The sequence below is a fragment of the Equus przewalskii genome, chromosome 3 (assembly GCF_037783145.1).
Source record: "Equus przewalskii isolate Varuska chromosome 3, EquPr2, whole genome shotgun sequence".
NCBI classification, from domain to species: Eukaryota; Metazoa; Chordata; class Mammalia; order Perissodactyla; family Equidae; genus Equus; species Equus przewalskii.
The window spans coordinates 17,653,356-17,665,838 of record NC_091833.1 but is presented as its reverse complement, the minus strand read 5'-3'; the positions used below and the strand labels follow the sequence as shown (position 1 = coordinate 17,665,838).

At 38.0% G+C, this 12,483-nt stretch overlaps 1 protein-coding gene across 5 annotated transcripts in view; it reads right to left on the bottom strand.

The window, feature by feature from the left end:
* Nucleotides 1–12,483, bottom strand: part of LRRC36 (leucine rich repeat containing 36) — a 66,805-nt gene that overhangs the window by 22,365 nt on the left and 31,957 nt on the right. For 2 of the 5 annotated variants that reach the window (XM_070612124.1, XM_070612125.1), the window contains exons 6-8: nt 5,894–6,021; nt 3,953–4,004; nt 342–782 (exon numbers count right to left, since the gene is read on the bottom strand). The exons of 1 other annotated variant lie outside the window; for it this stretch is intronic. In XM_070612124.1, coding sequence (XP_070468225.1) covers nt 342–782; nt 3,953–4,004; nt 5,894–6,021 — 621 coding nt within the window. The remainder of the gene's footprint in view (nt 1–341; nt 783–3,952; nt 4,005–5,893; nt 6,022–12,483) is intronic. 2 more of the 5 variants (XM_070612126.1, XM_070612127.1) reach the window with 1 other exon arrangement.

Genomic DNA, 12,483 nt, shown 5'->3' with positions numbered 1-12,483 from the left:
CTCCATCACTTACCCTGGAACTAGCTTTTTCTCAAAGTAACTCAGAATAGAAGTGACTATGGCCAGAGAAGATGATGCTACAAGAAATACATCCCAGGATACATTTAACCAAAATAACATATAGTTATGAAGCTCACATTTGTATAAATTTTCTCTAATATATCTATCATGTTAAATTAATACCAAGCAGATTTCTAGAGGTTCCCTGGACCATTTGTGACCCTGAAATACAATTTAAGAAATGCTAATGCAATTTAAGAAATGTTAATTCCAAAATTTCCAGTTATACTTTCCATCATCATGCCTATGAAAAAGGCCTATAAAGTGACAGAAGCTATTACCTGAACTGAGCTTCAAAAGCCTTCCAGCGCTGGAGTCAAAGTTTGACAGAGAAGTCATTAAGTCTCCACAGGAATGGGATGTGGCAGCCTTCATGTCATTTGAAGGCTTTATGCTATATTCTCGGTAGTTCTTGTTTCTCTGAGGCCTTTTACCAAGACTTCCGTGCAGCGATAGAGTTTGAGAAAAATGACTATCATAATTTTCTAGACCAACATCTGAAGGTAACTGACAGGGATGAATCTGGCTAGAATCACCCACATCCAGGCGTTTACCCAATGAGGCATTATGGTTAAGCTGATATGTATCAGGTTTTAGTACCAAGTCCTTTTCTGGAGAAGAACCTGAAGACTTATTTTCCAAAAAAGACATTCGGTATCCTTCTCTAGCCATCTTCTCCGGGGATCGGACTGTGGACTGACGAGGCGAGTAGTGTCTGAATTCTAACCATCACCAAGAAAAAAAACCCAAAATATAATGAGAATTCTTCTTGGCCCAGTTAGGGTAACTCTGTTCACTGGACATATCTCTGTCTACCAGAAAAAGTTCTCAGATAAGGGATGGTTTATAATTTCGATAAATGGTAGCATAGTGAAGAAAAGACTTCCACACAGAACAACAAAAGATGTTGTACACTGTGTAAAAAGTAAGGAATCTGCAACAGTCTGGAGATAAATTTCATGTCAATCTAATCCCCCAGTAACTTCCTTCTAAAGCTGTACTGTCAGAGTTTTCTAGATACTATCTTCATATCAAAAAATTTGGTGTGCCCCCACACGACAACTGTTGTGATCTTATGTATTCAATCTATAGAAAATAGTTGGTAGCTGTATGATTTCATAGACTCCTCACAATAAAGCTAGGTCCACTCCCACCCCCAAACTCCACCCATATGTTCTAGGTTCATGCAACAGGAACCACTGTTCTATGCCAATTAAATGGCAGGGAATGTAAAACCTATGAAAATCCCTAACCCAGCTATAAAGCATATCTCTCAGACAGCTCTATCTGTCATCTCCAAAAAGCCTCAGAGTGGGGCAAGTAGAGCAGTAGAGAAAAAGAGAAGTCTTTGTGTTCTTTGGGGCTTTCAGATCTTCACATGCTTGAAGGGCTTCCTTAGAAAACAAAAAATACTATATCTGAGTTAGTCACGTTGACTTAAAAAACGTGGAACCAAGTAGCTTCTAGCTCTATAGGACCTATAAGAATATCAGTGTTTTATCCAGGGCCAGCCTATACGATGGGGGAAAGGTTGTAGAACAATATCTTTATGTAACAAAAAGAATTTAAGAACAAGTAATGAGATTAGATAATTCAGACTATCCCTTCTGTTGACATTAAAAAAGGTAGATGATACGTGTTCTTAAAAGCATCAAAGAGCTAATAAGCTGGTGAATAATTTCTAGACCTAAATCTAGGAAGCAGCAAAAACTCATATAAGTAAGTGTAACACTTAAAGTCACTTTTACCTCAAGGAGTTTTAGGGTAGCAAGTATATGTGTCTAAATCCAGGATCTATCCAAGGTGAGGAATATGACAAACCACCCCCTGACACACACACACACATTAAGGTGGAACCCTGAGCAGGATACAACCTTCAGAGTAAAAGTAAATTGGAAATAAACCAGCCCTTGTACTGACTGGTAATCCAGATTTGCATCATTTGGGTGGTCCAGGGAACCTCAACCTTGAGCCTGGATTAAGATGATTCCAAACTGACAGTGGCTCGAGCACCTGGTAGAAGTAAATGAAAATCTGATCTGGAAAAGATACCTTCACTTTAACTAATTTCTACAAATAGTGTTTCAAATTTAATAGCCAGGGGCTGGCCTGGTGGCACAGCAGTTAAGTTCACACATTCCACTTCTTGGCAGCCCAGGGTTCACTGGTTCAGATCCCAGGTGCAGACATGGCACCGTTTGGCAAAAGCCACGCTGTGATAGGCATCCCACGTATAAAGTAGAGGAAGATGGGCATGGATGTTAGCTCAGGGCCAGTCTTCCTCAGCAAAAAGAGGAGGATTGGCAATAGTTAGCTCAGGGCTAATCTTCCTCAAAAAAAAAAAAAAAACCCCCACAAATATAATAGCCAGCAAATAGCCAAAACAAACAAACAAAAAAGGAAACAAGACAATATAAATGAGAATGAGTAGAAAAAATACAGACCCACAAAACAAACACAGACCCATAAAAACTTCAGATAGTGGAATTAACAGATGCAGCCTATACAACGTCTATGTTTACTATGTTTAAAGAAATATAAAACAAGCTAGAAATTTTCTGCTTATAAAAAATGATCCAGCATATTTGAAAAAGAACCAAATCAAACTTATGAAAATGAAAAGAAAGTAATTGAAATTAAGAATTCAGCAGACAAGATTAACAGCAGATTAGATACAGCTGAAGAGAATGTTAGGAAACTTAAAGATGAGTCATAAGGAATTATCCAGAATGCAGATCAGATAGAAAAACATGAAAAATATAAAATAATAAGAGACAAAGAGAACAAAGTGAAAATCTCTGACATGTATTTATTTACTCAAGAGTCTCAGAAAGACAACAGAGAAAAAATGGGAGACAATATGTGAAGCACTTTCCAGAACTAATAAGACAGAATTCACAGATTCCAGTGTAAAAAAATACTAAATAGGATAAATAAAAAGAAATCTACAAGTCATAGTGAAACTGCAGAAAACCAAAGACAGTTGGAAAATCTTAAAAGCAGGCAGAAGAAAAAAGATAGATTATCCTTTCAGGAGTGAGAGACCTCCAGCCGACTTCTCAAAAGCAACCACAAAAAATGGACTACAGTGGAATACCTTCAATATTCTGAAAGAAATAACTGCCAACCTAGAAATTTATACCCAGCAAAAATATCCTTTAAGAATGATGGTAAAATAGAGATATTTTCAACAAACAAAAACTGAAAGAGTTCATCACCAGTAGACCCACACTAAAGGAAATCCTAAAAGAGGAACTGTAAGCTAGAGGAAAATGACCTCAGAAAGGAAGTCTGGGATGAAAAAAAGAAAAGAAGAGGAAACAAAGTGGTAAACATATGAATAAATTTAAATGAACATTGACTGTGTAAAAATACTATCTGTGGGTTTTAAAAAATATAGAGAATTAAAATCCATAATAATAATACATAAATCAGGAGGGATTAAAAGGAGTAAAGTACTTAAGGTCTTTGAATTACAGTTAAGGTATGATTAATTTTAAAATTAAGTTAAGGACACATTGTAGTTTGGGGAATAATACTAAAAGTACAGAAATAGTGTATAACTTAGTAGAAGTTATACAATAATAGTAGAAGGAAAAAATGGGTACATAAAAACATAATAAATCCAAAAGAAGGCAAGAAAGTTAAGAAAAAAATAAAACAAGGAATAGTCAGCCAATACAAAAAGTCAAGAACAAAGGAAGTCAGAATATCCCTTCTTCATCCATATAGGCCTCACAGGACACTGAGCGTCCAAGGCAGCCCCTTACAAAAGCAGAAAAGAGGTGACCACATAGGGCCCCAGGGCTGAGACATCTCCATCTTCTCCCACCCAAATCCCTTCACATCTAGATTTCTCTGATTAGTGTGGATCAGTGAGTGAAATATTTACCATCCTCCTGGTGATTGTCACTTGGCATCTCCCTTCTTGCCACTTCCTGCATCTAAAAAAAGTTTGAAAGTTTAGGAGAAGGGAGTCAATGGGCATTAAGATGTGAGCTTACTACACCGAGGATTCAAAATACTTTCCTATTGGTGAGCAAGTCCATCCCTGCAAACTAGGGAACAGACCTTCAAAGGTCCAGGTTTAAGCCTATTTTAAAACAGCCACAACACAAAGAGATTTCAGAGCTGCTTTGGAGTAGGTAAGGAGACTCCTTGAAAATACAGGATATCCTTAGGTGGTAAAGGATAGACCAGTGAAATACCATATTTTCTCTGCTTCAGATAGTTCAGTATAGAAATTAGATGGCGCCACCTTTTCCAACTTTATTTTTTCTATTTAAAGAATTCTCATACTTATTTTACCTTTACCTTCTGGTAAAGCTGAGTATTGACCACAGGAGCTACTGGGAGTTTTAGTAGGCTGAAAATTAATCTGAGGTATAATTAAGCAAGGATTAATACAAAATAGAAAGCCATATAGGGTTTGCTTTTTCAAAAATCAAGTTAAAGTACTCAGTATCTTTTTGGTAGTTAGGCAGAGAAAGAATCCCTACTTCCGGGGCCGGCGCAATGGCCGAGTGGTTAAGTTCATGCGCTCCGCTGCAGCGGCCCAGGGCTTCGCTGGTTGGGATCCTGGACGTGGACATGGCACTGCTCGGACATGGCACTGCTCATCAAGCCACGCTGAGGCGACACCCCACATGCCACAGGTAGAAAGACCCACATCTAAAAAATATACAACTACGTACCAGGGGGTTTTAGGGAGAAAAAGGAAAAATAAAATCTAAAAAAAAAAAAAAAAGATTTCCATTTAACAAAAAAGAAACCCTACTTCCTTATTTCTTAAACTAAAAGGATATAGAACAAACTATTCAATTTCCTTTTTCTCGCACTTCAAGAAGTAATTTCAAAGAATTTTTTTTAATCTAAAAAGTGCTATTTAACTTTAGATTGGAGTATCGTTTGTCTCCATTTCCTTTAAATCAACACTAAGATTTTTAAAAATGGTAACCAAGATAGTTTCTGTCACCCAAGTGGAATCTCCAAAAACAAAGAAACCAACTAAATGCTAATCTTTTTATAAAATAAACGTTTTATATACTCAAACTGAAAAAAATCTTACTAACTTTTTATTAGTACAGTGTTGATTATCCACATTGTGGGTTTATCAGAGCCTTTGCTTCTTTTCTTTCTCTTTCAGGCTATTTTCAGCAATTTCATTTATCATAATTTATCAAATAAAATGCAGAGGAAAAAAGAAGTTGAAAAGAAAGTCGTCACTTCTGCATCATAGTTACTCATACAAATAAGTCTTATACAATGGTTGTATCGCCCTCCCACCAATTTTTTCACTAGAAACTTATTTTTAATTCTTCCCCCATCTTGCATGATCTCTACCTCCCCATTGCCCACAACTTCGATGACATCTTTACCCCTTAACTCTTCTTTTTTATGTTCCAATGAAGAGGCAGCTTTGGGAAAGCCACTCTTGAGATCTAAGGTTCGGTAATTAAAAGGCAGAGATAGAAAATGTAAGGAGCAAGGTAACAGGAGATGGAGACATCGGGTAGGGCGGAGAAATTTTAAAACCAGCCAAAAACTATAACAAGTTGTATTACTGTTTGAGGGACAAAAATATCTGGCATAAATCGTGCTAAAGTTATATGTATAAATATACTACATTTGATAACAGGTTAGTGGGGAAAGGGGAGATTGAAATTAATGCAGAAGGTCCTCTGCATCCTGTCCTGCCCTTTCCTTTTAAAGGGTCTAAAATGCCTTCATCAAACAAGTCCTCTTAGATTTTCATAAATAATTGAGAGTCCACTGAATTATTAGTATTAATCATTGACTAGTCAACAAATCAACAGGAAAGTGAATACATTACCTGTGTCCCAAGTGGAAAAGTGTCTAATTTCTGATCTGGTATACCATTGCCCTGGGTTGCAGAAGTATTCATTAGGGAATCTTTTATTTCCCGGTTGGGGAAGGGAATAAAAAGTCCTTTGTTTGAGTCTGTGTTAAAAGAAAAGGCATACAATGAAGCACTGACCAGACTTCAAAAGCAACATGTCTTATGGAAAGATACTGGAAGGGAAGTCACAAGATTGAGAGCTAGCTCTGGTGCCAACACTTGGAAACCATATAAATTTGGGTAAATTGCTTAACCTCTCTGAATCTCTCACTTCATTTGTAAAACAATGATGGTAAAACCTAAACTACCTATTTCTTAGGGTTGAGGTGAAGTTGTAACAAGATGATGGATATGAAATGGCTTCATAAATTATGAAGTGCTCAAAAGAAATTAAGAAGAAAGCAAATACTTTGCATATTTCCCAAGTAAAGAAATAATGAACTTTGAGACCAAGTCAACAATCTCCAGCTACAGAAGGAGATAGCCTGCAGTAGTCTCCTGACATCACATATCTCCAGGGCTCTAATAAGCAGTCTACAGTGATTCATCATTTCAAATCAGCCTCCTTCTGCCTGGATCTCCTCACTTGAAAAAAAGAGAAACACTAATCAGGACCATAGGAAGACTAGTCACGATCATAGAGAAGAATGCTGAATCCTTAGGTCTCCCAGTATTTTTTTGCTTATAATTAGAGAAACAACTTTAGGAATAAAAAGGAAAAACAAACAAACAAAAAGTATATCCTAGTCCTGGTAACCTGGAAACTGTTATCAAAAAGAGCTGGTTAGGGCCAGCCCTGGTGGCCCAGTGGTTAAGTTCAGCGCGCTTGGCTTTGGCGGCCCCAGTTCCATTCCCAGGTGTGGATCACCGCTCTGTTAGTGGCTTTGCTGTGCTGGCAGCCCACATTCTAAAAAGTACAGGAAGATTGGCATGGATGTTAGCTCAGGGTGAATCTTCTTCAGAAAAAAAACCCCAGCTAGTTAGGATATTTATTAGATTAAAACACTTGAACAAAAGTTTTTGCACATTCTTGATCAATAGTTATTAATTGTATAATTCTGGGATTTGGGGTCTTCTGGAGGAACCAGGATGAAAATAAGAGTTTCTCTTTTTTGTCTGCTTGTTTGTTTAGGGAGGTTTTTTCCTTAGCAAGATTGTGTAAGAATTAAGACAATTTCAAAAACTTGGACCTTAGTCAAACAATGTGCTCTTCTGCTAGTTCTCATCTGCAGGCTCTGGCAACAGAAAGCTACTATAAGCCAGGGCAACTGACAATACAGAGTGAATAAAGCCAGCCTTTTGACAATCCAGCCTCTCAGTCCATCTGGGGCTCTAAAATGCCTCCTATTTCTGAGTTGCCTTCTAGGACTGAAATGTCCTATTACTTCAACACAAGACGCTCTTCCATCATTGTACTTGACAGAACTACTTTTCTCAAAGTGACATAAGCTCTCAAAGTTTATGTTCTCTGGTTCCTATCGCAGTAGTAACACAGAAAAAACAAGGTGAAGGAGAAATGGCTGGTTTTAATCTGATTCTTAGTAGAGAATGAGAATGGTGAGTAAGCTGTGACTTTGGCTTCAGGGCTCCTCTTACCCTTATCTTACAGAACAACACTTATACTTCCCAGATGTCCAAAAACCTGCTCCACCCTGGTTTTCCTCCTATCACACTAATCCTCCTTTTCAGATTCACAGGTTCTTTTTCTTTCAACTAACCTCGTGGTTCAAGCAAATCCCCCAAGGTCCAAACTCTTTGCTGAATACTGTCATACCTTTTCTTTGGTTTCAGCTATTACCGAAATCTGGATGACACTAATCCTAAATCTCTTAACTCTCATCTCTCCGTCAAATAAAAATGGCAAGTAATGGGATATATTGGAATATACGAGGAAGCCATTTTGGTGTAAACCTAATTTGGCCTGACCTTGTCTTTCCAAAAGGGCCTGACCGAGGCCGCTGAGCATGCATTGTATACCTGCTTTAGAGATTCCCTATGGCAAGAGCAAAGGCCCTTGAGATAAAGGTGCAACTTCCCTCCCCCTCCCAACTTGGAGTCTCCTTAAGGATTAAGCATCTTTCCTTAGGCTAGAAGCTGATTGCTGCGCTCACCTGTGACCGCCCAGCTGGAGACAATAGACTTGCCTCCTGCTACACCCACCAAGATAGCAGACCCACTACCTGCTGTGTCCATCAAGTGCTGTGCCAACAGGGCAATCTTGTGACTATTGTGGGAGGGACATTTCAATCATATGTGAAACACCCTCTTTGAAGGTATATAACCACCCTTATACCCCCACTTCTTTGGAGTGCTCTGTTCCTTTGTGGAAAGACTCTCCGGGGTTATAATCCTAAAATTTAAGCTCAGAATAAACTCTCCCAAATTTTCATTTATAGATTGGTTATGGATTATTTTCGTCAACATCTCTTTTAGTATCCAGACCTAAGTTTCTCAAACTGCCCCCAAAACAGTACCCCATATACGACTAAAAGGTCAGTATTTTCTAAACCAAACTCATTATCTTGACTTCCAGGCCTAATTCTGCTGGTGGCCCCCACTTCCACCCCAACCCGCATCTTAGTGTTGGCATTACTACTCACTCACCCAATCCCTCAGGATAGAAACTTTTTCTTTCACTCTCACTCAGCTCAAATCTCAATTACCACATTACCAGGTTCTATGGAATCACTTTTTTTGGAGGGGATAATCTTTATTTTAATTGAGATATAATTCACAAAACAATTCACTCTTTTATAGTGTACAATGCAGTGATTTTTCGTATATTCACAAAGTTGTGCAACCATCATCACTATCTAATTTCATCTCACAAAAAGAAACCCAATTAGCTGTCACTCTCAATTCTCTCCTCTCCATCAGCCCCTGGCAACCATCAATACACTTTCTGACCCTATGGATTTGCCTATTCTGGACATTTAATGTAAATGGAATAATACAATATTTGACCTTTTGTGTCTAGTTTCTGTCATTTAGCATAATGTTTTCAAGATACACATTATGCATGTATCAGTACTTCATGCCTTTTTAGGCTGAATAATATGCCTTACATGGTTATGTCGTATTTTGTTTATCTGTTCATCAGCTGATGGACTTTTTGGCTATTATAGATAATGCTGCTTTCATTCCTGTACAAATCTTTGTGTGAACATATGTTTTCATTTCTCTTGGGTATATACCTAGGAGTGGAATTGCTGGGTCAAATGATAACTCTATGTTTAACTTTTTGAGGAACTCCCAAGCTGTTTTCCAAAGAAGCTATACCATTTTATTTCCCCACCAGCAATGTATGAGGGTTCTAATTTCTCCACATCCTTGCCATCACTTCTTATCTGTCCTTTTGATTCTGCCATCCTAGTGGATGTGAAGTGATATCTTCTTGTGGTTTTGATTTGCATTTCCCTGATGGCTAGTGATGCTGAGCATCTTTCATGTGCCTATTGGCTAGTTGTATATCTTCTTTGGAGAAATGTCTCTTCAATCCTTTGCCCATATTCTAATTGACTGGTGTGTCTTTTTGTTATTGAGTTGTAAGAGTTCTTTATACAGAATGGATACTAGACCCTTGTCAAACATATGATTTGAAAATATTTCCTCCCATTTTGTGAGCTTTTTACTTTTGTGATATTGTCCTTTAAAGCACAAAAGTTTTTAATCTTTATGAAGTCTAATTCATATATTTTTCCTTTGGTGTCATATGCAAGATATAGCTTCACTCCTGAAAAATAAAAACTGACACCTCACTCTGCTGCCATTATGACTAAGCATGTCATATACCACAACTGGGAAAAACGTGGAAAAAGAAGCAATGTGTATTCTGAGATAAATATTTTTCTTGTCTTAAAGTTCAATTTCTTCTTCTTTTTATTCAGATGTAAAATATACCCATCACTTAATTCCAAAAGCAAATGTAGTTATGACATTGTTGTCTAGTCCAGGTTTTACACCCACATAATGAATGTGATAGGACCATAATTCACTATCGTTTTACAATTGAAAATTGTTTAATATTTGTAATGACAGAGAAATGGCTGTATATTGATGATACGGGTGCAAAAAACTAATAGTTGGCTACTTCAGCTACCAGTAATCGTAGTTGGATGAGGCCCTACTTCACACATTTGGCCAAAAACCTTGCAATCCATGTGAGGTTGAAACAGAGGTGCACTTCCCAGATCCCTTTCAAGAAAGGGTTTACTGCCAAGTTATGGGCAACAAGAGCTGCTTTGCTCTTCAGAGTCTGCCCCAGGTATAGAGAACTACATCTTGATGTCATGCCATTCCGGAGGCAGTCCATATCCAGTGACTAGCCTGGGATGGGACATTCTGAAGGGGAGTCCAAACTCTAGAGCTCTCCATCTGCTCAACCCTCTTTCTTCCTCTTCCTTTTGGTGCTGATCTCTAAGAAACATCTTGCACCCTAGACTACACTGAGATAAATTTTTAAGAGCAGAAATAACTCGTCAAGTACTAGTCTCCAAAATAAATGAAGCTTTGAACCATTTCCTTTAAGTTGCTAATCCCCAATGAAAACAACATAATCCCTGACTTTTGAAATATTAATATATAGTAACCATTTCAGATATGATAACCATGAAAATAAATCGGTGGGTTTTTTTCCCCACCATGAACAGACTGCCTGTAACCCTGTATTTTTCCCCCTTAAATATCTGATATGTCTCTTATTCAGAAATTCAAATCTTCTGAAGTTTGGAATCCCTAGCAAAACATTGCAAGTAAAAATACTTAATATTTTATCTCCAGGTTTTCTTCTCATATCCTCAAGCATTTAATCAATTTGTACTTCCTCATGTGCATTCATACTGCTATTATTGCCCTATGTCAGGTCAGGTCCTCATTATCTCCCATTTGGACTATTGCCTCTAATTGCTGCCCATCTAACTAAATCTAGCTTGAGTTATCTCCCTAAATCACACATTTAATCATGCCTTCTATCTAAAATATCTTTGTTTCCCATTTTCAAGAGAATAAAATGAAAATGATTTGTAAAGAGGCCCTTTGCAACTTGGCTTTAGTTAAGCACCTTAGCTCCAGCCACAAACTGAGTCAGTTACCTAATCTGCCACACTTGTATTTGCTGCTGCTGTTCTCTCTGCATTGAATACCCAACCATGCCCACTGAATTCTATTTGAACACCCAACTTAGATGTCTCCTCTTTTATGAAGCCTTTTCCCAGTTCCCCAGTCAATATTAACTGCTATTGCCTCTCCCCCAAGGTTCTTTATCTCTGCCACAGTTGAATTCTTCTCAGCCTGACTTGTAACCTAATAGGCTGTGATAAATCCTTTCAGACTGGGAGTATCTGAAGATTTGACACTGTTGTGTCATTTCCTTACATGTATAGTCTCTAACGCAGGATCTGCCAATAAATATACGCTTTTTTGCTGAATTGCTCTTATTTCTACTAGGCAGAGATTGCCAGCTGCCTCCTACCATATCCATTATTCACCTCTTCAACCCCTCATAACAGCCCTAGACTGCCCAACATCTGGATTTCTATATGTGAGAGAAATGAACTTCTATCTTATTTAAGCCACTATTTTGTGAGGTCTCTGCTATTCCAAGCCTGATTTTTACTAAACTAAAACACCATCATGGCTGAACCAAGAGAAGACAAGGACCAACAGGTTGAAATGGGATGGATTTCAATTAGTTATAAAGACAATGGGGCTGGCCCCGTGGCTGAGTGGTTAAGTTCCCGTGCTCTGCTTCAGCAGCCCAGGGTTTTGCCAGTTTGGATCCTGGCCATGGACATGGCACTGCTGATTAAGCCATGCTGAGGCAGCACCCCACATGCCACAACTAGAAGGACCTAAAACTAAAAATATATATATACAACTATGTACCAGGGGGCTTTGGGGAGAAAAAGGAAAAATAAAATCTTTAAAAAAAAAAAAAGACATTGATACATCTGCCAGACATAGGAATGAGCCACTGAGGGCAATTGTGGTGAATTTTTTTTGCTATTTTAAAATAATATATTCATTAGATCAGTATATTTTAGGTGTGATTCTATTTAAAGGCCAAAGGAGTTGACTAAAAGAGTGAGCAAGGCCCTTTTCAACTCACAGAATATATGTGTACTATATGCAAACATCCCAGGATAAATGTTAACTATACTTAGTAAGGCATTCATTGCTTTTCAGTAATCTGACCTTCTACCCAATACAAACCTTCTTCTCAAACCAGATAATCACTAACTGTCTCCATGACCTGCTATGCTCATTACCACTTTCACATAGTTGTTCACACCAATCCCACTGACAACGAAGCCTTCCTCCTCCTTTCAGGCCATCCCACTCTATAGCCTTTAAGGACTGATGGCTTTGTTTCCATTTTTGCCACAAAACCTTTCCCCATCAGCTCCTATCACACTCTGAGCTTCTGCAGCATGTGCCCATCCCCATCAGTATTTCTCAAATATGATATTCTCATAAACTCAAAGAATATGAATCCAGTGTGAGAAACTTCAATTTAAGAAACTTACTTTATAAAAAGATGTTTTAAAAAGCAGATTATATTGGGA